The sequence below is a fragment of the Copadichromis virginalis genome, linkage group LG7 (genome assembly GCF_057382275.1).
Source record: "Copadichromis virginalis isolate Kocher_CV1m ecotype Utaka linkage group LG7, C_Virginalis_male_GT1.1, whole genome shotgun sequence".
In the NCBI taxonomy this organism is placed as follows: domain Eukaryota; kingdom Metazoa; phylum Chordata; class Actinopteri; order Cichliformes; family Cichlidae; genus Copadichromis; species Copadichromis virginalis.
The window spans coordinates 48,312,184-48,335,612 of NC_140624.1; the positions used below are offsets into that span (position 1 = coordinate 48,312,184).

A 23,429-nucleotide genomic window follows, 5' to 3' on the forward strand; every position below is an offset into this window, starting at 1 on the left:
TTCGGACCTGCCAGGACTGAGCAGGGGCATTGAAGCTGGAGGAATGGGCGACTCAGAGTCCATTTGCCCCACAGTCATCAAAAGTTAGACCACTTACGGTGTGTTCACACCGAATGCGATGGACGCGAATAGAGCGTCAGGTTTACATGTAAAGTCAATGGAAAGGCGCGATGATGCGCGATTGCGGGTCCCGCGAAAATTCGGAAGCAGATTTGCGTCGCGAAAACGCCAAAACGCGTGAAACGCGCGTCAGTGTAGCGCGTCTGGCGCGTTTGACTCGTGAATAAAACCACGCGCGTGAGTTTTTGTGTTGCATTTTGTGCATACGCGCGTTTCGCGTCTACCGCTCGAGTTGGAAAAATCTGAACTCCAGCGTCAAATCGCGCCGCGACAACCAATCAGGAGTAGGGCTGCACGATAAATCGAAAATTTATTGTCATCGCGATATCAGCCTGCGCGATGGGCCCATCGCAAAAGACGGCGTAAACTGCGATAATTGGGTACCTTAAAATGTTTACACACGTGCTGTAAAGAATTTACCAATCAAAGAAATCCATTTACACATTTGACCAGTCGAATAGAGCCCTTCACGGCATTAACCAATCAAATGGATTAGAGGCCCGCCTCCTACGCAGGTCGGGCGCGAACAACGCTGCAGCAACGAGTCAGAGTTGTAATGGCTGAGAGCGAGACGCGTGACGAGAATGCTACTGAACTCGTGGCTAAAAAAAAAAATAGTACCTCACTTATTTGGAGGTACTTTGGATTTGATAAAGACGACGTTCTCCAAACACAGGTACTCTGCAAAACTTGCCGAACACTCGTGGCAACCACCAGAGGAAACACGACTAATCTCCACCATCATCTTCAATACAACCACAGAGAACTGTTTGAAGAGTTCCAGAAAGATAGGGCTAGCCAAACAAAGGTTGCTAATGTTAAGACAAAGAGCGCAGCAGTCCAACAGCCGTCTCTGTATCAGAGTTTTTCAAGTGGAATTCCTTATGAGAAAACGTCGAAGCGGTACAAAGAAATAACAGAGGCCATTACACATTTTTTGGCTAAAGACATGATGCCTATAAATACAGTTAGCAGAGAGGGCTTCACCAGTCTGATACATAAAGTGGACCAGAGATACCGCATCCCCTCACGAAACTACTTTTCACATGTCGCCATTCCACAAATGTATGAAACATGCCGCAAGACCGTCATGTTTGAACTGAGCCAAGCTGAAAACTACGCAAGCACTACAGACCTATGGTCAAGTCGTACAACGGAACCATATATGAGTTTCACAGTGCACTTCCTCACCGAAGACTTTGAACTGAAAACACGGTGTCTAGAGACTGTGTATTTTCCAGACTCCCACACTAGTGAAAATATAGCCCATGTATTACGTGAGGTGTTAGCCAGCTGGGATCTTAAAGAAGATCGACAAGTGTGCATCACCACAGACAACGGTGCCAATGTTGTGAGAGCCACGGAGCTAAACAACTGGGTCAGACTTCAGTGTTTTGGACACAGGCTGCACCTTGCAATCGGTAAGTTTTATTCAAGGCAGATCTTTTTAGCAATGAAAATGTGCTATACATTATTATCAAATTGATATTGATAAGGATAATGTTACCTTTTTAGACAACTTTAGTTATAAATTTCAATTAGTTTTTTTTTTTTTAAAAAAAGGTTTTAAACATGACAGTTTTTTTGTTTCCTCTTATTTCTCCAGAAAATTCTATCAAAGATGATGCCCGCATTGCCCGAGCCATTGGACTTTGCAAAAAGTTAGTTGGACATTTTTGCCACAGCTGGAAAGCAAAGATGGCTCTGAAAAAAGCACAGCAGAAGCTCAACCTCCCAGAGCACACACTGATCACAGAATGCCCAACCAGGTGGGGTTCCAGGCAGAAGATGATTGAGAGAGTCCTGGAGCAGCAGCGGGCCATTTCTGATGTCATCTCAGCAGACAAGAAATCAAGACACTTGATTCCTACTTGGCAGGATCTTGAGGTACTGGAGTCTGTCAACCAGGCATTACACCCCCTGCAAGACTTTACAGATGCCCTGTCTGGTGAGAGCTACGTTAGTGTTTCATATGTAAAACCAGTCCTTCATCTGATGAAGACGTCGGTGCTTGCAGAGAAGGAAGAAGACAGTGATTTGACAAAATCAATTAAGAAGAAAATCCTCGAGTACCTGATTACTAAATATGAAAATCCAGCTACCCAGGAACTTATGGACATGGCGTGCTTCATGGATCCCAGATTTAAAGTCAGCTACACCAGCACTGATCGAGTCTCAGACATCAAGACCAGAGTGATGTCAGAAATGGAAGCAGTGGCACAGAAGGTATTCATGCATGCTTATATATAAAACCTTTCAATTCATATTTAGTCCAAAATGTTTACTTTTCTTATAATCTGCTTTCTGTTCCAGGAGAGAAGCTCCGCTGAACCAGAGGCCCAGACAGATGATCCACCCAGTCGTCCCCTGAAGAAGGCAAAAAAGTCCCTGGGCAGTTTCTTCAAGGCAGCTCCAATCCCTACCTCCTCTTTTATGCATCTCTCACAAGCTGTTGAAGCTGAGCTTAACAGCTACTTGCTATCCACGGCCATAGACAGTGAGGAAGACCCCTTGGCATGGTGGAAACTCCACAAAATGACATTCCCACAGCTAAGCAAGCTTGCAAGGAAGTATCTCTGCATACCTGCAAGTAGCTCACCTTCAGAGAGACTTTTTAGTACATCAGGAAACATAGTAACATGTCAGCGCACATGTTTAAAACCTTGGAGAGTAAACATGTTGGTTTTCCTTAACAAGAACTTGCCATAAAAAACATTCACTCAGGAAGGATGAATGCAAGATAGAGAAACCTTTTTTTTTTTTCAAAAAATTACAAAAATACACTACCTACATTGTTCTTAATTGTTGATAATATTAGTCTTGGCCAGTACGACCACAAAGGTAGACAATTGTTCTTTGGTGTGTTCCCACAGCAGACAAGTTCTTACCTATAGTTTAATCAAGTAAAGTTTCCACTCCAGTTTTGACTTGCATCATAACTACTTGGTGAGTGGTAAAATGATGAACAACTGCATAGAGATAATTTGCAGTATAATTTAAGTTATGTTTATTTAAAACTAATTATAGAGACCGGGAAGGATGTCTTTCAGAATTCAAGCCTCAGAAATTTTTTTATGGGGGCAATGTTTCAATGTTTGACTGCACTTTGTTGTTACACTGCTAATACAGCAGCTTTCATTAAATAAAACTGTGCAGTAAAACGGAAATTATGTATTTGTTTTTTGTTTTTTTTTTGCTATTTATTTTATCGCAAGTCATATCGTTATCGCAGTATTGATCACAGTTATCGCACATCGCAGGTTTTCCTAATATCGTGCAGCCCTAATCAGGAGCCTGGTGACGTGGCTGTTACCTAGGTCAAAGGGGCAGATCCAGCCAAAGCCTTTCATACTTCAATGGAGGGGAAGGCTAATCAATGCGGTAGCAAACAACTCGGAGCTGTACAACACCAGCTGCTTTCAGTACCGAGACAGGAATAAAAAGGACCGAGCTTGGAGGAAGATATGTGAAGAGATCGGGCAACCTGGTAAGTTCATTCATTTCTCTTTTGAAAGTTTTCACTGACCCGGGGAAGCCGCACAAAAGCTAGCAAGCCACCGCTATTTTCCCACTGACGTACAAATACCGTTCTGCTTTTATGCATGTTATCATTTAGGAATATATTTTATTGTTTATTAATAAACAGCACACAGTGGTCCCGCTGTTCATCCGTCACTGCTTTGCTTTTTCGCTGATTTTTTATTGCACAGTACAGCATTGCATTCTGCAGCCTGATTGACAAATCTCCTGCGCTTGCCAAATTTATCACGTTTGGTTTTGATAACCATCGCGTCCAATAGAAAAAACAGCACAAAAACACCCATAACTATGAGCCTCATTCGGAAATAGACACCTGCACCGTGAGGGAAAAAGGCGCACGAAAGTGGCGGGCAGATGAAGACAAACCGCGGCATAATAATACTTTTACGTTTTGCAATCTACAAAGGTTTGCACTTTGAGAATCAATTGTGAGAACTGTGACCAGGGGCTAGTTATTCTGAGAACCCCTGCAATAAATGAGGGACCACTGTCTACTCTACGATTATTATATCGAACCTGTTAACATTTAATACTGTATTGATAGAACCAACTGATTCTGCAGCAGAGCATCCCCAGTCCCTGAGCTCCTGCTGCTGCACCCACAGATATGTACAGCAAGCACTGATACCTTTTTAGTCGGTGGGATTCCCTTGTGATCACCTTTACTAAATATCTACAACCAATCTGATTATATCCTGTTATTGTTTTTTTTTTTTTCAATGTTGAAATTAAAATCTAGTAGCAGCCTTCTCATTTCTTTGTGTTTTGTGCTGTTTTACAGGCCCACAGAGGAGGACGGCTCCGAGGCAGATGAGGGACGGGTCCCAGGACGGTCCATCGGCGGTGGAGCTGGCCATCCTGGAGTCCCTGAAGAGGCCACACCAGTCTCCAATGGAGCATTTCCTCCTCAGCCTTGTTCCTGCTCTGGAGAGCAGCTGGTCCTTTTTATTCCTGTCTCTCTGTAAATTCTTATATTTTATATATTTATGTTTAATGTTTTTCTGTTTGAGACTTTTAATATTATTTCAAATAAATGTTTATAATGACTAATGTCTCAGTTCTACTACACAGCAAATGTTGGCACACGACTTGACACATGTAGAATTTATTTCATATTATACTAATGACAAAATATACTGATACAGTGGGATGCAGAAGTTTGGGCAACCTTGTTAATAGACATTATTTTCCTGTATAAATTGTTGGTTGTTACAATAAAAAATGTCAGTTAAATATCATACAGGAGACACACACAGTGATATTTGAGAAGTGAAAAGAAGTTTACTGGATTTACAGAAAGTGTGCAATAATTGTTTAAACAAAATCAAGCAGGTGCATCAATTTGGGCACCACAAAAAAGAAATGAAATGAATATTTAGTGTATATCAATGTGTGTGTCTCCTATATGATATATGGGGTGCCTTTGTCTGGATGTGCTTCCCATCCAGAGCTGCACAGCACAGAGGAAAGTTCCAGCGCTCCTGGAATCCCTCTGTGATGGACCGCCAGTCTCCAGGTGAAGGCACAGCCATGAAGTCGTCCACTAGACAGTCCCAGATGGACGTCGCTGCCTGGGGGGTGATCTGGCTCACCGTGGACACACCGACTCTGAAACTGAACGCGATGGTCCTGAAGGAGTCCCCGGTGACAAGGAACCTGGACAAAATTGTTCAAAATCAGTGTTATGTGTACTGCAGTTACAAAATACATCATTAAAATTCCAAAATACTTTTGTGATGTCAGATTTAAATCACAAAATATGAATCTTACATAAAACCTTTTGTAATTATAAGGATAATTACAAAATGTATATTAGATAATATCTAAAACAGTTGTGTTTTGTTTTAACTTTAACATATCATAATTTGATTGGTAGCAACTTTCACAACTACAGTGAGCCAATCACTCACAATTCCTAAACATGTCAATCAGGTAGGAATGAAGTGAGACATTAATAGAAATAAAGAGTTGTATGTTGACATGTAGCCCTTTCCTTGCTTAAATCATTAATATTTTTGAAAAATTAATCTGTGATAAGACAGCTTATCAAGATAGAACCATGTAACTAGAGATGAACCAAACTGTTCACAGTTTTATCTAACTCTGTTTTAATAAAGGCTGTGACCCCTGCTATAGAGTCTGACAGCTGCAGGGATTATATACAAATATTCAACTATCCCAGAATTAAACCAGGTCTAAATAAAAAGGAGTGAGTATCACTACAAAGGTTAACTCAGTGGTCCTAATGCTACAGTTTGATATCAGCAAACACCGAGCGCATACATTGATGTGACACCACAGCCATGCTATCATTGCAAACACTGATAACAGCATAAATCGAATTAAATCGGGACTTGATGAGACCTTCTGAGTATCACTAGAAATATTATAAAGAGTCGTCTCTGTACCACAGTTTGCTTTCAGTAAACACCGACAGCATTCACTGTTAGCATAGCACATCCATGTTAGCAGTGTATAACTGGATGGATTAGCATATTAGCACAGATATCAATAAAGGACTACCGTATTAAATAGTTTTACTAACCTCAGGAAGACGGACAGGCGCTCTGCAGGTGGGATTGAGCGTCTGTAGTTGGTGTCTAGGCGGGCAATGCTGGGACCGACGAGGGAAAGCAGGTCCTCAAACTGGCCGACGGTGATAGCGCTGGAATCGGCCGTCATCCAGGCGCAGCTCCTGGAGCAAGTGGTGAAACTCACCAAACTGCTCATGCCTCTGGAGGACCTGATGGACCCAGGTACGGCGAGGACGTCTTTTACGCTGCTGCTCTGCTCTCCACAGTACATAGAGAAGGGAGACTCTCTCTTCAAGTGCTAGCTCGATAGCTGCCATCTTGCAAAGATACCGGTCTGGCACAACTCCCTCCCACATTCCTCCCACATTTCCGGTTGACGCGCGATGGATTTTTCTTGGACACGCGTTGAGACGCGAATGTACATGCGTCAAATTAGGGGCGTTTGGGGCGTTTTATTCGCGTCCATCGCGTTCGGTGTGAACACACCGTTAGGGTGATGTTATGGATGTCACTGGCTGGGGACTCTGACACTGAAAACCTAATCTCTTTTAAAGATAAAGAGTCCTTTATTGTTGCTGTACTCAGGCATTGCACAGTGAAACTGGAAAAAATGGAGAACTAATAGCTGCTGCGTGTGTGCCCCGCCATCTTTACAACCCAAAGAGATATGTGGCTCCTTAGCAGATGGGGCTGGACAGGGAAGCAGTAGCTTGATAACTGCATCGGTGACGGCATGTGCAGGCAGCCTGAAATTTTCATTCATTTCATTTCATTTATTTATTCATTTTCAGGCACAACAAATACCTATATTGAACATAAAATACACAAAACAAAAAACAAAAATGGCAGAAATGGCAGTGAAGTTAAGCTTTTCTGGTCCAGGAGCATAATTGAGTTGAACAGCTGCAGTGACAGAGAGAAGCTTGACTGTAGAGGTGAGGAGGAAGTGTGTCCTTCAACAGAGTTACCAGTGTTTGATAGTTCACACTGAAGGGCTTTCCTACAGTGTCTAGTAATGCACAATGTTTTCATGAAATGTAAGCATCCAGAACTTCTAACTGAATTACCTTGTGATATGGGTTGTGGGATTCCTTCACACCAAGTGAGTATTTTTGATTTAGGCTCCTCAAATGCAAAACCTGAGTCCAAAGGGTCCATTGTTTGGTCAGATTGTACTGTTATGTGTGCTGCAAAAAAACCCCAAATGCAGAACACTTGATATAGAACTAAAAAAAAAAAAAAACAACAACAAAAAACTTTATTTAGGTGGAGTAAGGAAAAAGGCTCAAGACACAGGTGATCTGACAAAGTATGAAGTAGACACTATGACTATATACACACCGAAGGTAATGAGGCCAGAGTGGGAACACCTGGAGAACAAAATACAGCTGAACTAGATCTAATAATGAGACATGCTGTAGCAAATAAAACTAGACCTGAGGCATAGAAGACAAATGACTATCAAAATAAAACACTGTAACATAGTAGAGAAACATGTAAGACAGTGCGAAATACATAACAAAATACAACAAGATGCTTAAAGAGGCCAGATTAAGTAAAAGCATAGAATCTAATAGGAATAACTCTAGACGCACAGAAAACAAAATACAAAGTAGCAAAAGTCAAAATACAGAGCAATTACTATGATGAAATTAGGGAATTAAAAAAAACCTGTGACACTATAAGCTAAGGACTCCTAATAACCAAAACAGGCACATTTTAATTTAAAAAAAAATTCAAGGTCAGAAGACTCAAAATTTCAGCTTTCAAAAGAAGGGCTTTGATGGATTTCCATGACAGCATCATGTCTATTTTAAATTCAGTGTCACCTGAAAGTACAGGTATGCACTGAAAAAATGAGAATTGGCAGGCTTTTGAATTTGCACAAATGAATTTAGTTAATGCTACACAAGCCTCTCATGTTTCTCTTATTTACATGATTAAATAAAGTACCATTTACTTGATTATAAACAATACTGAGACTACTCATTTTTCTTGCATTGATTTAAAATGACTAAATTAGAATACTAAAACCATTGTAATCATGTTTGACCACAACCGGAAATGATGCAATATATTCAAAGACAACAACTAAATGTGATTGGATAATAAGACCTACCTTATCCAATAAGACAACAACATAATTTAAGGAGAGCGCAATTGACCGCCAGATGCTGGAAGACTGTTCAGCCACATGCAACCTTTGGCACTGAGTCAGGCATAGTGAGAAGGTAAGTAATTTAAATACATTTGTTTTAGTTGGGTACGTTTTCACAGAATTGTTGTAGTGCATGCTATATGAAACGTAATCTGTAATGCATCTACATGTTGTTTTTACAGTGCTAGCTAAAGTTGGTATTAGCTTTGTGGCTAAAGCTGAAAAATATTAACAAATTGCACATAGTCGGGAGAAAGCAGCTGTTGTGGGTCAGATATGGAATTTATGCATGTGACAGAGAGCACTGACGTTTTTATGGCTTAGCAAGTTAAAACGTCACTGAGAGAGCAATAGTGTTTGTGTTACTCGTGCTAGCTATGGCTACATTGGCTAATTAGTCTGGCTGTAACCGTCAGAGTTTCAGAAGCTGGGAGGGCCACAGTGCCATACCTTAATTATTGCTGATGACATGCACTCAAGTTATAATAAGGATCCTGCCACCTTAGACGTGGGTTTAAGAACCTGTGCCCATAAATGCCAAATCATTTTTCCATTTAGTCATTGTTTTAGGTGAAGTGTCACTTACTTGACTATTCTATTGGTCATGGCCAAATAATACAGCAGATATCTACAAGGAGATAAGTTTGTTCAACAGACTATGTCTTATTAAGTGATGTATTGTGAATTTTCCAACATCGGCCCAAAACAAATTAGGACCCTTTCCCCCCCTCTTTTTTTCTAGTTTGTGTAGAACATATGTGAGCTGCTTCTCAAAACATTATGTATAAATGAGGGAAAGATTGGTACTTTAAAGAAACCATTGATGCTCTTCTGGACTGGAATACCTTTTTTCAATTAAAATTAATGTTTTTTGTGATGGTGGAATTTTTACCTTTATGATTACAGAAGTCAAAACATCAGATGATGATAGCTTACCATCTAAACTCCCCATCTCTTGGCAAGTCTGAATTAGAGAGCTCAGCTGTATCGGCCTTTCTAGTGGATTTGCTTAAAGAGGAGATAGCTTAAGTCATTAGGTACATATTCCCTGACATTCTAGAGGTCAACCTTGCACAGTGTGTGACATAAAGAGTATAACTTATAGAAATGGAATGGTACTGGCCCAAAGGGCAGCAGGTGGATTGCCAGAATACTGAAAAACCATATCTGCATTGTACCACAGCATATTCTACATTGTCAGAGAGCTTGGTGGCTGGTACAGAGAGCACGACAGAGCTTTTGAGCTCCGCCCAGTATCCACAAGAATATTCACTCTCGCTTCACTCTGTGAACTCCTTGATACTTATCCATTGGTTGACTATGAGATTGGATCAGTCCACATTGTGACTTTAAAAAGGCATATAGAAGTAAAAGGTGTTCATATAAGTGTAATAGGTTCAGTCGCATGTATTTCATTAGATAAATTCTTCTTTTTTATGTCTGATCTTTATAACTTTGAGTATTGGGTATGGATAGCTTTATGAAAACTAAACTGAAAGGATTCTTTCTGAATATGTAATTCTTTTTTGCCTACAGAGTCCTATGGGGAGTCCTATGGTCCTAAAGACTGTTTTGGCTGACAGAACCTGTCGAAGGCTCACTCTCTAATGGAGCGCCTGAATCAACTGAGGATCTCATCGTTGAAGTCAAGAGACAGTGTTGTCTTCAGGGCAGTTTCAGACTTCAGTTTATGGATTCCTTGTTTGGGAATGAGTTTCTTAACCTTACCTCAGTTTCAGAAGTAGCAGACAAGGGGACTCTTAAAGCTATTGACATGTCAAAGCCCACAACATGGACATAAAAAAGAGTAACAGAGTTGGTGAAACTCAAGATGGAAAAGACTTTTTCATACAGAAGACATGAAGTTGTTCGTGATGCACCAATGGTGGAGGCTTTCATGGCAAGATGGCCTGCTCTATTTGATTTCCATGAGGTAAGGTTTGCCTCATACACGGTGTTCTTGTGGTATTAGCCTAAAATGGTTAAGGCACAGTTGTTATTTGACAGCCCATTTCTTCAGCATGAGTGATTGCGGCCTTCTTCCAGGTATTAAACCTTTGAAGCTCATTTCTCTGTGCTCATGTTTTCAGATCAACGCTGAGTTTAAGAGAATTGCCACCATCCCCCCTCAGTTCCTGGCTCAGCTGGATCTCCACTTGGACAACCTGGTGAAGTTGGTCAACAGAAGAGGAGAGCTTGGACTAATACTGAAAAGAATTGTGGCATAAATGGATAATGTAAGTGATAAAGCCTCAACATTCACTTAACACGATCCTCTTTGGATGAAATTTTATAATTGTGGAAGATTTCAAATGTTTCCCATGATAAATTCTCTCATTTTGTATTTTTACATCTGCTTGTTTTTTTTAACCTTCACTTTGTCAACTTATTATTAATTGCCAGTAAACCTATTATTAATTTGTGTGCCTTTACTTTAAAAACATTAATGTAAAGTACACTATTAAAACTTAAATGAAGGACAAGAGCTGAATGAAGATGCTAATTACATACATTTCATTTCAGTGTGAAGATGTTGATGCTGAGTGTGTTAAGGGAGTGTGTATCTACATGGGTGAAGACCCTGGCATGCTTATCCAGGAGTATGTGGTATGTACTTGTGTTTTTTTTTTTTTTCTTTTTGGACTTTCCACAGTGTGTCATATTATTTACTTGGAAATGACTAACATGGCTTCTTTTTTACAGGGCATGGAAGAACGTGCCATCAGTGAGACTGTTGAAGACACCACTGTTTGAATTTATCTTCTTAAAGAGCAAGCTTCAGCAGATGAACAAGAGTTGTCCTTGCAGGCATCAGGGTGGCGAAGACTTTGGATAATGTAGCATTTGCTGTGATAATGCTATTTGGACTCATGTATGCATTAAACCTTGCCTACCCTGCTGACCTTCGCTACAACTTTGACGTTTTCCAGAAGGTTTTCATGGAACTGGATGGAGCTAAACTCTCTAAAGTTCTTGCTTTCAAAAACCATCTGTTTCATTGAGAAGTCAAAGACTGCACTTCTGCAATTCTTTGCAGTTTTTCATTTTGTGTTCAGTAATGTTATACTGCTTATGTTTTTATTGCTTTCCCCTCGTGTGACTGCAATGCAGGATCATTTTTCCTTTTGGTATCATGTTGTAAGAAATTTTTACTGACAATTTTTAGCAATATGTTCTAAGTCAACCTTAATGTCCTGCTTACATGTTTAAAATGAAGATTAAAATTCATGTAGGTGTTTGGTATTAGTTATGTAACAATGTCATTTAAGGCTCAACTTAGTTGAAATCTTATACAGGTAAATACATGTACAGAAGCTGAAACTGTTGTCAAATAACACACAAGTTATATTTGGGTAAATCTGTTTATTCATAAAAGCGTGTTGCTTTTTTTTCAGGTAGTCTTAATTTAGTTTACATTTTCAATTGTGTAATTAATACAAATGTTATATGTAAGAGATGACAGGATCATCTATAAGCACATTCTTTTATTTGCTGCTGAGGTCAGTTTTTTGTGAAATATTTGCAAATATATTCTCAAATTAACTTTTTCTTTTAGTTATTTCTGCAGGCTATCTTTAAAAATGTGTTAACAAGTTTATATGGATGCGATTTTGGACTTGTTCATGGCAGAATTGCTGCTTTCACTGCTGTTACAGTTTAATAAAGGTGAATTGTTCAGTAGCACTCACAGTCTTTGCCTTTTTTGTCAATAATAATCAGTTAATATTTCAATTGAAAAAATTAAGTAGGATTTAAAGCCATAATTTGTGTTGCAGGAACATAATTGCAATGTGTTTACATTACATAATATCATTGCGTAACACTGGCAAATAAAAATAAGTTGGTGTTAAACATTAAAATATATTGACATTATGCAATACATTGATATTATGATAATAGATTAATATTAGTACATCAAACATGATTTTTTAAAGTAATCTGATGTAGATAAAATACTTTGATCTGACAAGCATTAATTACTTGAGGGAAAGTGGAAAATTAAGTCAGTCATACTTATTCATATTATGTGGGACCGATGTACACAATAAAATCAAGTAAATTGAAAGAACTTTTTTTTTCAGTGTGGGAATACTATATTGATTTGCAGGTTGTCCCCTGTGTACAGAGATTTCTCCAGGTTTTCTTGAACTTTTGATGATATTAATGTTGTAGATGATGAGATACTCAGTCTTTGCGATGTTACACTGTGAAAGATTATTTTGAGATTGTTCTACAGATTGCTCCACAGAAATTATCTAGATATAATGTTTTGGGGTTTGTTTGTTTGTTTTTTTTGCTAACTCTCTAAAATGCTCTTTTTACATTCAGTGACCTGTTGCTCAATTAATGTGAACCTGATTAGTTGCAATATCTTCCTCTAGCTGTTTCTTATTAGTAGCACTTGCTTTTCCAGCAAGTGGTATTGACAAAAAAATCCCCCTGTCTCAACCTTTTATGTCTCACTTTAAACATTTGATATGTTTTCTATGTTCTATTGTGATTAAAATATGAGTTTATGAGATTTGTATGATTGCATTCAAAGCAATGGGTTGGAGGTGGAGTTCACCACGTGTTACCTGTACATCATAAGGCAACATGAATTTTGGAACATAGGAATTAAGCTCAGGCACCCAGAGAAACCCTCCACAATCCAGCCAGAAACTAGAATGTTTTTACTTTAAGGTTTTAGGACTACTTACTGTAATAGTATGCAAGTACTACGTAGTAACATATTAAAAATCATACATTATGATAAAATGATAAACATGAAAGGCAAATGTTTTCTCTCTTCTTATATAATCTTACCTTTGCTTCCACATACTCCCACACTCCTCTTTTCACTTCAACCTCTTTCACATTGCGTATGGATTGTGTTTTAAATTACAAAGTGATGTTGCACTTGAATTACGAGTAAGAATGAAGCTATAAACCATGCACTTGCCAGTGAATATACCCTGTAAATCATCAGAATAAATGCTAACTGCTGTGCATTCTATTGCAGAGATTTTAAGACCTTAATTTCATGAATGCAGTGGCTTGACTCTCATCAATATCAAATAGGCCAAGACATGATAAGCTATGCAAAACCCTAATTTGAAAGGTTTTGCAATCCTCATTAGGCTTGAGAAGGAAATTGTTTTTGTCAGCACGAGAGGAAATAACCTCTATAGTAAATGTGCTGTAATATTTTAATGGAATACATGCATCAAGAGTGCATTTCTGGTAGGCTGCTGAAAAGATGAATGTGATATGGAAAGAACACCATAGTGACCTTGATCATACAGTATAGTGTTTGCTTTTTAACATCAGATCGTGTGATGTGGTTCAAACTGAAATGGACTGATTTCTAGTTTTTGCACAAAAGGCCATTTCTAATGAAATTTGGTTGTTACTATCTACAATTTAACCTCAGAAATTATAGTGATGAAAATATTATATATATCTTTATAACAAATGATCATTATTCATTACGGCAAAAAATACAGGATAAGAAAAATATGAAAAAACATTAAAAGAAAAAAAGCATTTTGACTCCTTACTTTTTTCCTCATGTATCAGATGTCTAATATCAGAAACAATCTGTTAGTTACTGCATTACTTTCCTAAAAACTTTGTAATAACATATTGATATTATAATTATAATTAAAATAACAATTTAATAAATTCAGCTGGAACTGTATTGACCCTATTAGTGAATAATTATATTATAAAGCACATAATTGTTATGGTTAGTGTTTTATACAGTATGCTGTTTTTAATCAGCTTGTTGTGTGCTTGGTTCCTGAAAAAAGAATTATACTCCACACAGCAGATTGTGACTAACTAGTTAACTAGTAACTTGATTTACTCCTGACTACTATGTACATTAATAATATTTTTCAACATGTTAACAAAACAAAACAACAACAAGAAAAATGTTATTTAGTAGTAGTTTAGTAGTTCATTACCGTCTTCACAATTATTAACATAACAACAAAATAGACACTACGCAAGTTTAAAATGTTGTAACCATCATATTCATGCCACATAAACATTTATAATTATGTTTCTGTTTTTTCTGTGCTATTAAAGAGTTGGATACCTTGAAACTGTAAAGAACTGAGTCTTTATTACTTGACTCTTGACCTGTGTATGGAAAGATAAGCTAACAGCAAATAAATATTAATGCACACTAACACAGTTTTATGGATTAAAATAATCCTGTAACCATGTAAATTTGTGACCACGACCCCCAGAGAATGACATCACATGATTTACACAATTTTATATATATATATATATATATATATATATATGTATATGTATATGTATGTGTGTATATATATATATATATGTATGTATGTATGTATGTGTGTATATATATATATATGTATGTATGTATGTGTGTGTATATATATGTATGTATGTATGTATGTGTGTGTATATATATGTATGTATGTATGTATGTATGTGTGTGTATATATATATATATATGTATGTATGTATGTATGTGTGTATATATATATATATATGTATGTATGTATGTGTGTATATATATATATATATATATATTAGGGGTGCAACGATACACAAAATTCACGGTTCGGTTCGATACTTTGGTGTCACGGTTCGATATTTTTTCGATACAAAAAAAAAATGTCCATGCCTTTTTAATTTGTCATTTATTAAAATTATAAATATATATTTTAACACAAAAGTACAGTTTTTAAATTTAACCCTAACCCTTGTGCGTGTTGTTTTTTAGCTCGTCATATTGCAGCCACAGAAATTCTTTTGTCCATGAAACCATAAAGCTGCACTTTCTTTTTGCCTTATAGTCTGATTTGTCATAACTTCTCCGTTTTGTGGTAAGCTTTTCTTTGGCTGTCACTTCTTCACCCTGACCTGTCTTATTTGGCTCAGCAGAACTAAAATATATATCTGTCTGTGAAGGTTCTCAGTCATCCAGGTCATCGTAGTGAAATATATATCCTGCCGCACTCACATAAGCTCAGCGATTCTCTGCGCGATCAACCTCTCACATGTTTAAGCTGCGGGAGATTTCACTTGTCATGTTTGCATAGTAAGCTAACAATTAATAAGACGATGTCAGAGGAATTGGTGCACAAATTATCATCACTCACAGATCAGTGCTGTCGCTCTCTATACACAGTTCGCGCGATTGCAAAGTGAAAGCAAAAAAACAAGCGCAAATTCAAACACGATTTCAATATGTCACATATTGACAGTGGCTCACCCAATGATATAATTACCCAGCTACATTTCTGAAAGAATGCAAAAGCATTGACATATATTTTTCCTTCCTACAATAGCCCGACAGGCAGGGCAGAGATAGCCCCGGGACGTCGGGCTAGCGATATTGCGAGCCCTGTATCTGATTGAGGAATCACTCATCTTTGGAAAAGAGAGTTTATTACAGAGAAATGTCTCTTTCCAAAATAAAAGCTATACTATCCGCTTCTTCTGGGCTATATTCTCAGCAGCATATTAAACATATCAGGTCTCCATAAGGAGAATCCTGTGCTAACAGCTGTCTAAATGACTCGGCTAAAGTTTGTAGCATGCATGCTTGTTGTTTTTGTCTTTGCACTAGGATGATGTCGGTGTAAATGTGCAGTCATATTCGTTGTGTTCCCACTAGTGCTTTCAGGTTAATCTCGTTGAAATAACCTTAACGCCACAACACGGCAAATCTCCGTTAACGAGCTACCCTATACAGAGGGGCTAGACGGCCAACACGTTAACGAGCTAACTGCGCTAACACACTAGCTCCCACCCATGTAATTGAGCATTGCATGGCACATCCAACATACTGTTTTACTTTAGTCCATGACTCGCTTACCTTCAGGGTCATACGTCACATGAAAACCAAAATAATTCCAAACGCCAGATCTGAATGAGGGTGGGGAGGTCCACTTCTGTCTCGCTAGCTTGCCCTGCGCTCTTCCTTCTGACCATGCTGTCTGTGTTGAGTGCTCAGTGAATCTGCGTTCGACTACTCCGCCTAGGCTGCACTCTCGCGGAGTAGTCAAATGCAGATTCACTGAGCGCTCAACACAGACAGCATCGTCAGAAGGAAAGTTGATAAAATAAATTACAAATTTTGTATTGTTCTTTTTTTTTCTCCCCTTTGGTTTTCTTTCTTTCTCTCCCCCTCTTTCTTTCATTCTTTCCCCCTGTCCTATCCCACAGTCATGTCTGTCCCGTTTGCAACTGAAAATAAAATAAATTCATAATTATAATAAAGGTCAATCAAATGGACCAATATGATGATCCACTTAAAATAAATCCTCTTGGCATCTTTCTTGGCCTCAAGACAACAATTCTGATGGCTATAGATCCAAACGGGACACAAAAAAAAAAAAAAAAAAAAATTGAAAAAAATTGAAAAAAATTGTATTGTTCGATACATATGCGTACCGAACCGAAAGCACTGTATCGAACGGTTCAATATCGATACGAATATCGTTGCACCCCTAATATATATATATATATATATATATATATATATATATATATGTATATGTGTGTGTGTGTATATATATATATATATATATATATATATATATATATATATGTGTGTGTGTGTGTGTGTGTGTTGTGCAACCAGACATTAATTGTCTTTCTATTGAATACAAATCAAAAAGCAAGGCCACTACACCATCCATTCTTTGTAAACTCAGAGTTGAAATGAATCTTTACAGCTTTACTTGTGTTCATAGAACAGTCTTTATGTCTAAATATTCATGCATTCTTTTATTTCTTTTCAGTCGCGCTATTTCCATTTGACTGCAGCACAGTAAATTAGTCATAGAGAGTGAGTTGACACCCACTTAAGACTAAAAACATTCTACAGAGATGATTCAACAACATCTTAGTTAAATATTATTTGAAACCCGTACAATATATGACAAATAGAAGGTAAGGTAAGATAAGATAACCTTTATTAGTCCCACACGTGGGAAATTTGTTTTGTCACAGCAGGAAGTGGACAGTGCAAAAGTTATGAAGCAAAAATTAGAATACAATAAGAATAAATACAGTACACAACTGTACAGAATAGAATAAAATAAAATACTATATACAGTAGAATAAAATAGAATAAAATATACAATAAGATAAAAATAGAATACAAATGCTATATACAACTGAGTAAAAATACAACGATGCCAGAAAAGATTATTGCACTTAGTGTTATTGCACATGTGTGGATGTGTGTGTTTGATCAGTTAAAGTCTTTATTGTGGAACTCCCCAGGTCACTGTTGATAAACACAAAAAAAAGGAACATCCCAAAATATAGGCTGAATTTTCTTAAATTAAATGTGAACAAGAGAAAGCCCAGGTAGAGAACTTAACAGGCTAAGGTTTATCAGTATTCTCAGCCAATAAAATACATATATTTTCTAAGGGTGTAGCCCAAAGCAGCACCTGCAAATTGCAGAAATGGGGTTTCAATGCTGTATACACATTAAAAAGCACAGTCAGATCCACTAACCCTATCTGAAGAGTGTAAACAATTCCACTCTCCATTGTAAGTGATGGGCCCACAAAAACCACAACCTGTGAAAGCCTCTCAGCTTTAAAAAGAACAGAGATTTGGAGAAAACTATCACTTTGTTAAGACCTTTTGCTGAAAGTTTGGTTTTAACCCCATATTTGAATGTTTAATTTCTGGTGAATATCATGTTTGTACCTGGCCACAACAGGCCAAGACAACAAATCTATAGGGTGCAAAGAATTTCCACTCACCAAGATATCCGGTTGTCTCACAAGGAGTAAACAACACAGCCACACACCTCCTGAGTCTGCTGGGTGGTTACAGCTGACAGTGGGGGCAAACCATTAGTGCCCTGCATGCTCCTTGTCACAGGGAATGTGACAACACCCCATGGTTTCCTTGCCATTGGTTTACTCCCATAAAACATGAATAAAGCTGCCAGTGGTTCCTACCCCTGAATTACTGCCCCATACAGGCAGAAAGTAGTAAAACACAGATACAAAATATGTTACCACAAACATATATATTAAAATAAATAATGAAGGATTAAATGGGAACAGTTTTCCTTTGCTGTTATGGTTTTGTTATTGTAAGACTGGGAAATAGTCATAGTCATGTCAACTTTGGGATTCCTTGAATATCATATTGTGTTTTTATCAACCCACTCATTACGCCAAGTTCAGTCCATTTTGTTTTTTCGAAATTTGGGAACAGTGTTGCTGAGAGTGTAGTTAGAGTGTAACGGATGGCACAATTATAATAAATAGCACTAAGTAACAGGCCAGAACACTAGATCTCTTTTGAATGTCAGTGCAGGTCACTTGTTGTTTGCTTTGGATATAATAGAACAGACTGCTGAAAACTCACTAGTAAGTTTAATCAAATAGGTACAACTCTGATCATTTCCATTTTAACGCATACACAACGAAAATGTTAAAGAAAATGTAAATGAGTGTGATTCTAACTATTCTAACTCAATATGTGGTCAGAACCTAATGATTAAAATGCTTATGTTCATATGTTCACTCAGAGCTTCTTTTTAAACAAGCTTTGTGAATTTATAACTGCAACATTACCTCAATTCACCCATTGCTCCCAGTGTTGTGCTGGTGCTCCTTTTCCTACCTTCAAGTGAATTATGTGGAATAGATATACAGATTCTCACAAGAATCTATCGCGCTGTCCCTTTTTTTGCAACCTATTTTTGTCTGCAATTCAACACAGAATTCAGTCAGTATTTGTTGTATAAAAGGCCAGAGCTACTAACCCTTTATCTATCTGAATTCAATCTAGTAACCCATCAAACAATATCTGATGATTCAGCCTAATGTTTTGAGCATTCAGTATAACCAGGAGATATCCAGGCAGAGACTACCTGTTCTGTGACCTGGCCATTGTTTACAACAACAGATAAATTGAAAATAGGAAATACAAAGCTAAGCCATCATCAGATGTTTGCTAATGGTTTCAAGATTTTATTATGGAAAATGCATCCCCCCCCCCTATGCTCCACATAGTGTTTACCTGCAAAGCCATTACTGCTTTGACCACTGAAAAAAAAAGTTAAAAAAACAACAACAAAACACTACCACTAATCTTGTCTCTTTCTAGCAGATATTAGTAGGTAAATACTGCTGTTCTATTTGACCATCATTCAGGGAAGAATAACCCAGTGACAATACTGGCAAAAAGAAAAATACCAAAATACCATGGTCCTGGGTCAGTGGTCCAGTGTTTTGATTTTTGGATCATTATTATTGAGTTTTGATTTCATCATGGTTCATGTCTACCAGTGTTTTGGTTTCCGTTTTGTATTTCTAGCACTCTAGTTCCTCTTTTGCTCTGTGAATTCTATTTCTTAGGTTTTGTTCCTGTGCCCCCGTGTTTAGTGTAGAGATGGACCGATCCGATATTACGTATCGGTATCGGTCCGATACTGACCTAAATTACTGGATCGGATATCGGAGAAAAATAAAAAATGTAATCCGATCCATTAAATATCACGAAAGCACCTCACAAAACTTGCAACACGCCGTAACTCACCTCAGAACGTTAGCACGTCGGAGCAGTATGCATCACGTGATAGAGCAGCTGTGGCATGCGGGACCTGTCAGTGGTCTGGATAGCATTTGGAGCTTCGCTAGCAACCCGGCATTTCATCTCCGACAAAGTTATCCCGAGAGAAGTAAAGCAAGTGTGTAAGTCCATCTCTGAATGTTTGTAAAGCATTCCTGCGTTAAGCTTAACAAGCGACTGCCTCTCCTGCTGCTACTTCAATGGTGAAACTGCTTAACGATCAGCTGATCGGCTTTTCTGTCGCGAGTCCGTGTCTCTAGTTTGCTTTTGGCCCACTTTGCACCAGAAAGAGGAAACCAGTGGCTGAACAACAGCAGCACGTTTAAGCTTGATCAGCTATTGTTAGAATGTATTTAATATTACTTTCTACTCCAGGATCTTTTTCTACGTAGCTGACGCTGGTAACTGTGCAGGGGCGGATCTAGCAAAGTTTAGCCAGGGGGGCCGATAGGGCATTAACAGGGAAAAGGGGGCACAAAGACATACTTTTCTTTCTTATTCTCATTTAAAATGTCTAGCTTTTAATAAATAATTATCTGACACCCAAACTTTTAATTTGATGTAAAATGAATAGAAGTCAATTACTGTATATATAGTAACTATTAAGTCTAATATATATACCCTAGTAAGCTATAGTACTTTTTCCTTTGGGAAGGTACCATCTGTGCAGTCTGCAATTTTGTTGAAGAAAGATGTTGAATCTATTTAATATTTCTTGAAAAATAATTGATTTCTGTGCATTTTTTTTCACACTGCATCAAATTAAGGTTGATTACGTCGATTAAGCATCATGAGGTGGAGCGTGAGGGGTGGTTCCCTATTTTTTATTTATTTATTTTTGTTGTTGCTGGGAGTTGGAACCCTATTAGTTAGGTTGCTTAATATTTATGCTAAGTACTCTTTAAAATACCAGAATAGGGAGGATGGTGTAGGTTTAAGTTTATTAGATTGATCAGTATTGCTGAACTATGAAATATTTTTTTTTGCATACAGGTATAACAGAATAGCTTTAGTGTAGTTGTTGTTTTAAACTTGAGTATGAACTTATACAAAATGCAGCAAGATATTTAAAAAACAGTTTTGTTGATTAACCCTTTACAGCCGATCGGAGCGGGCACGCTCCATTTTGCGTAACTATTTTTAAATCACGGTAGCACTGCAACCACGTAAGCTAGCGCAATAATTTTTTTTGCATATGAAACCGGAGGAGTTGTACTTACATCTCATGCCATCAGCTTGTCCTAGGTCACAGTTTCCTTCCACATATAGCTTTGCAAAAACTGCATAAAAATCACTTGCAGCAACAAAAACATGATATTCCAGAAACACGCTTCGCCGATCCGATCAGCTGTTTGTAACACTTCCTACGTCCATCAGCGCGAACTATCACATGACCGCATGACCTGCCCGAAACCGGAAGTGACGTCATTTTGCGGAGATGTAGTTTTTTTTACGATCGGGGCCTTATGAGCCTATACTTGTGTTTTAAAAAGTTATGTTTGAGTTTATGACTTTCTGTGTCGTTTCTGGGATGCTTAGGACTCATATTGCACTGCTGGAAATAGTTTATTTTGATGCATATGCTGTTATTTTGCAAATTTGCACTATAATATTTATTTTCGTTTTTCCTGCAGTATATAAAAATTGGTGTATTTCAAAAAGAAAACTATGAAGACACTCAAAATAAATTTCCTGTGGTGGGAAACTAGTTTGTGCAACTTTTTTGTATTTACAGTTTTGAGGGATGAGCCTCTTAAATTTCTCTAACTAGAAATATATGTTAAAAAAACAAAAACGATTTTCAATTTTTTAGTAGTTTATTGCACTTTTTTACAATTTATGTAATTACTATGCACCTAATGCAGACATATTATTAAAGTTTGGGCTATAATGGTTGTATTGATGTATAGCAACTTGCAATGCTCCCAAAAATGGCTACACAGCATGTAAAAATATAATATAAGCTCTGGCGGACTTAGTTCTATGGTAGGTCTTAAAGGGTTAAAAAACACTATATCGGATTCATATCGGTATCAGCAGATATCCAAATTTATGATATCGGTATCGGACATAAAAAAGTGGTATCGTGCCATCTCTAGTTTAGTGTACGTTTAGTTCAGTCTTCATGTTTATTATCTTGTTCCCGCAGTCAGTTGTGTCTCTTGTCACTCCTGGCCCTGTGTTCTGTGTTTCCTGTGTCCTGTATCAAGTCCGTGCCTCTGGGCCTGTTGTGTGTTTCCTATTTTATTTTAATAGTCCTTGTCCCTCGTCAGTGTATCTAGTTTTGCCTTCCCTTGTCTCTTTATGTCTGATTAAACCCAGCTGTGTTCCCACCTATTTCCCATCCTCTCATATTCCTGCTTGTGTATTTTAGTTCTCAGTCTTCCTCTGCTCGGTGTCTTGTTGTACCTTTGCATTAGCTGTGTGTTCCTCACCCGTCATGTTTTGTTAGGTTATATCATGAACTCCCAGTGTAGGTCATTCTTCCTAGTTTGAGTTTGAGTCATGCATTATGTTCTCAGTTTGTTTTTTGCCAGCAAATAAAGCTGCCACCTTAAGTCACATATGCCATCTCTAGAGTCCTGCATTTGGGTCCTCCTCCTGCCTGCCACACAACTGAACCATGACAAATTCCAATCTCCATCACACCCCATCCCCATTTTATCAGCTGCAACTTTATGATCACAAGTATTACAATAGCCAGATGCATAAATAATAATATAAACAATTAGGTGTGTCTTATATAACCTTATTATTAGTATATGTGGTGGAACTACTCAGTCCTTAGATGCAAACTTAAATAATAAATGGCCTACAATTACCACTTTACTTAACAATGCTGTTTACCTGGAAAGCTTTAAGAGGTAAGTATCTTGCTTCTCATTTGAATGTGCTTTCAATGTGCAGGGAGAAATGCACTTCAAGGAAACAAATTCCAATTCATGAAGAACCCAAGGACAGGAGCAAATATAAAAGCAATAAAAGATATCCAGGAGATAGGCTCTATCTGCAGTCATCAAACTGCAAAGCATGCATCATACTTTTGTCCTTGAGACATTTTCTTCTCTCTACTTTCCTTCTAATACTTACCCTATCATATGAAAAATGTGATTAAACTGTCCTGCAGCTGAAAAACTGCACAGATTTTCCCAGGACTACTATTTTTGAATCTGCAGATGTAGTTGCCTTGCTACAGTTGCATAGGTTACACCTCTTCCTCTTGGTATTTTATCATTTTATGTCTTTCTTTGACCACATTTACAGTATGTGGTCAACGTTAGAGCCTTAGTAAAGATTTCAACTGGTCACATTTAAGTCAGAATCCATACATAATAAAATGCACCATAAACTGATACATAAATAAAACAGAACGTGTTTAATAAAATTAAAAACACAAAACTCTATAGGCTAGTTTTCACAACATGTCAAGAGGTAAATATAGTGACCCTGATATAATATCTCATATTCATGGCTAATAATATAGAGTAACTTCAAGTTTA

The 23,429-nt window shown here is 37.7% G+C and overlaps 1 protein-coding gene, 1 long non-coding RNA gene and 1 pseudogene across 3 annotated transcripts; all 3 read left to right on the top strand.

Annotated features, from left to right (window-relative positions):
• The first annotated feature begins 408 nt into the window (after positions 1-408).
• LOC146705941 (E3 SUMO-protein ligase ZBED1-like) lies at positions 409-3,012 on the top strand. The gene is made up of 3 exons (XM_085463843.1): positions 409-1,541; positions 1,727-2,346; positions 2,434-3,012. The coding sequence occupies exons 1-3, from the start codon at positions 677-679 to the stop codon at positions 2,827-2,829; spliced, it is 1,881 nt and encodes a 626-aa protein (XP_085319969.1). The 5' UTR covers positions 409-676; the 3' UTR covers positions 2,830-3,012.
• A 401-nt stretch (positions 3,013-3,413) lies between these two features.
• On the top strand, positions 3,414-5,004 carry LOC146705942 (uncharacterized). Its single transcript, XR_014921432.1, has 2 exons — positions 3,414-3,607; positions 4,442-5,004. It is a non-coding gene; the product is annotated as an uncharacterized LOC146705942 (long non-coding RNA).
• A 3,360-nt stretch (positions 5,005-8,364) lies between these two features.
• On the top strand, positions 8,365-12,046 carry LOC146705943 (uncharacterized; annotated as a pseudogene). The gene is made up of 5 exons (XR_014921433.1): positions 8,365-8,425; positions 9,889-10,285; positions 10,443-10,589; positions 10,876-10,959; positions 11,056-12,046. The product of XR_014921433.1 is annotated as an uncharacterized LOC146705943 (transcript).
• The last annotated feature ends 11,383 nt before the right edge of the window (positions 12,047-23,429 follow it).

What these genes read in the sequence shown, in the direction of transcription:
- LOC146705941 (XM_085463843.1), top strand. Translation starts at nt 677, where the DNA reads ATGGCTGAGAGCGAGACGCGTGACGAGAATGCTACTGAACTCGTGGCT. An exon ending in CAGGCTGCACCTTGCAATCG is followed by an intron (nt 1,542 to 1,726) that starts GTAAGTTTTATT and finishes TTATTTCTCCAG; the next exon opens with AAAATTCTATCAAAGATGAT. An exon ending in TGGAAGCAGTGGCACAGAAG is followed by an intron (nt 2,347 to 2,433) that starts GTATTCATGCAT and finishes TTTCTGTTCCAG; the next exon opens with GAGAGAAGCTCCGCTGAACC.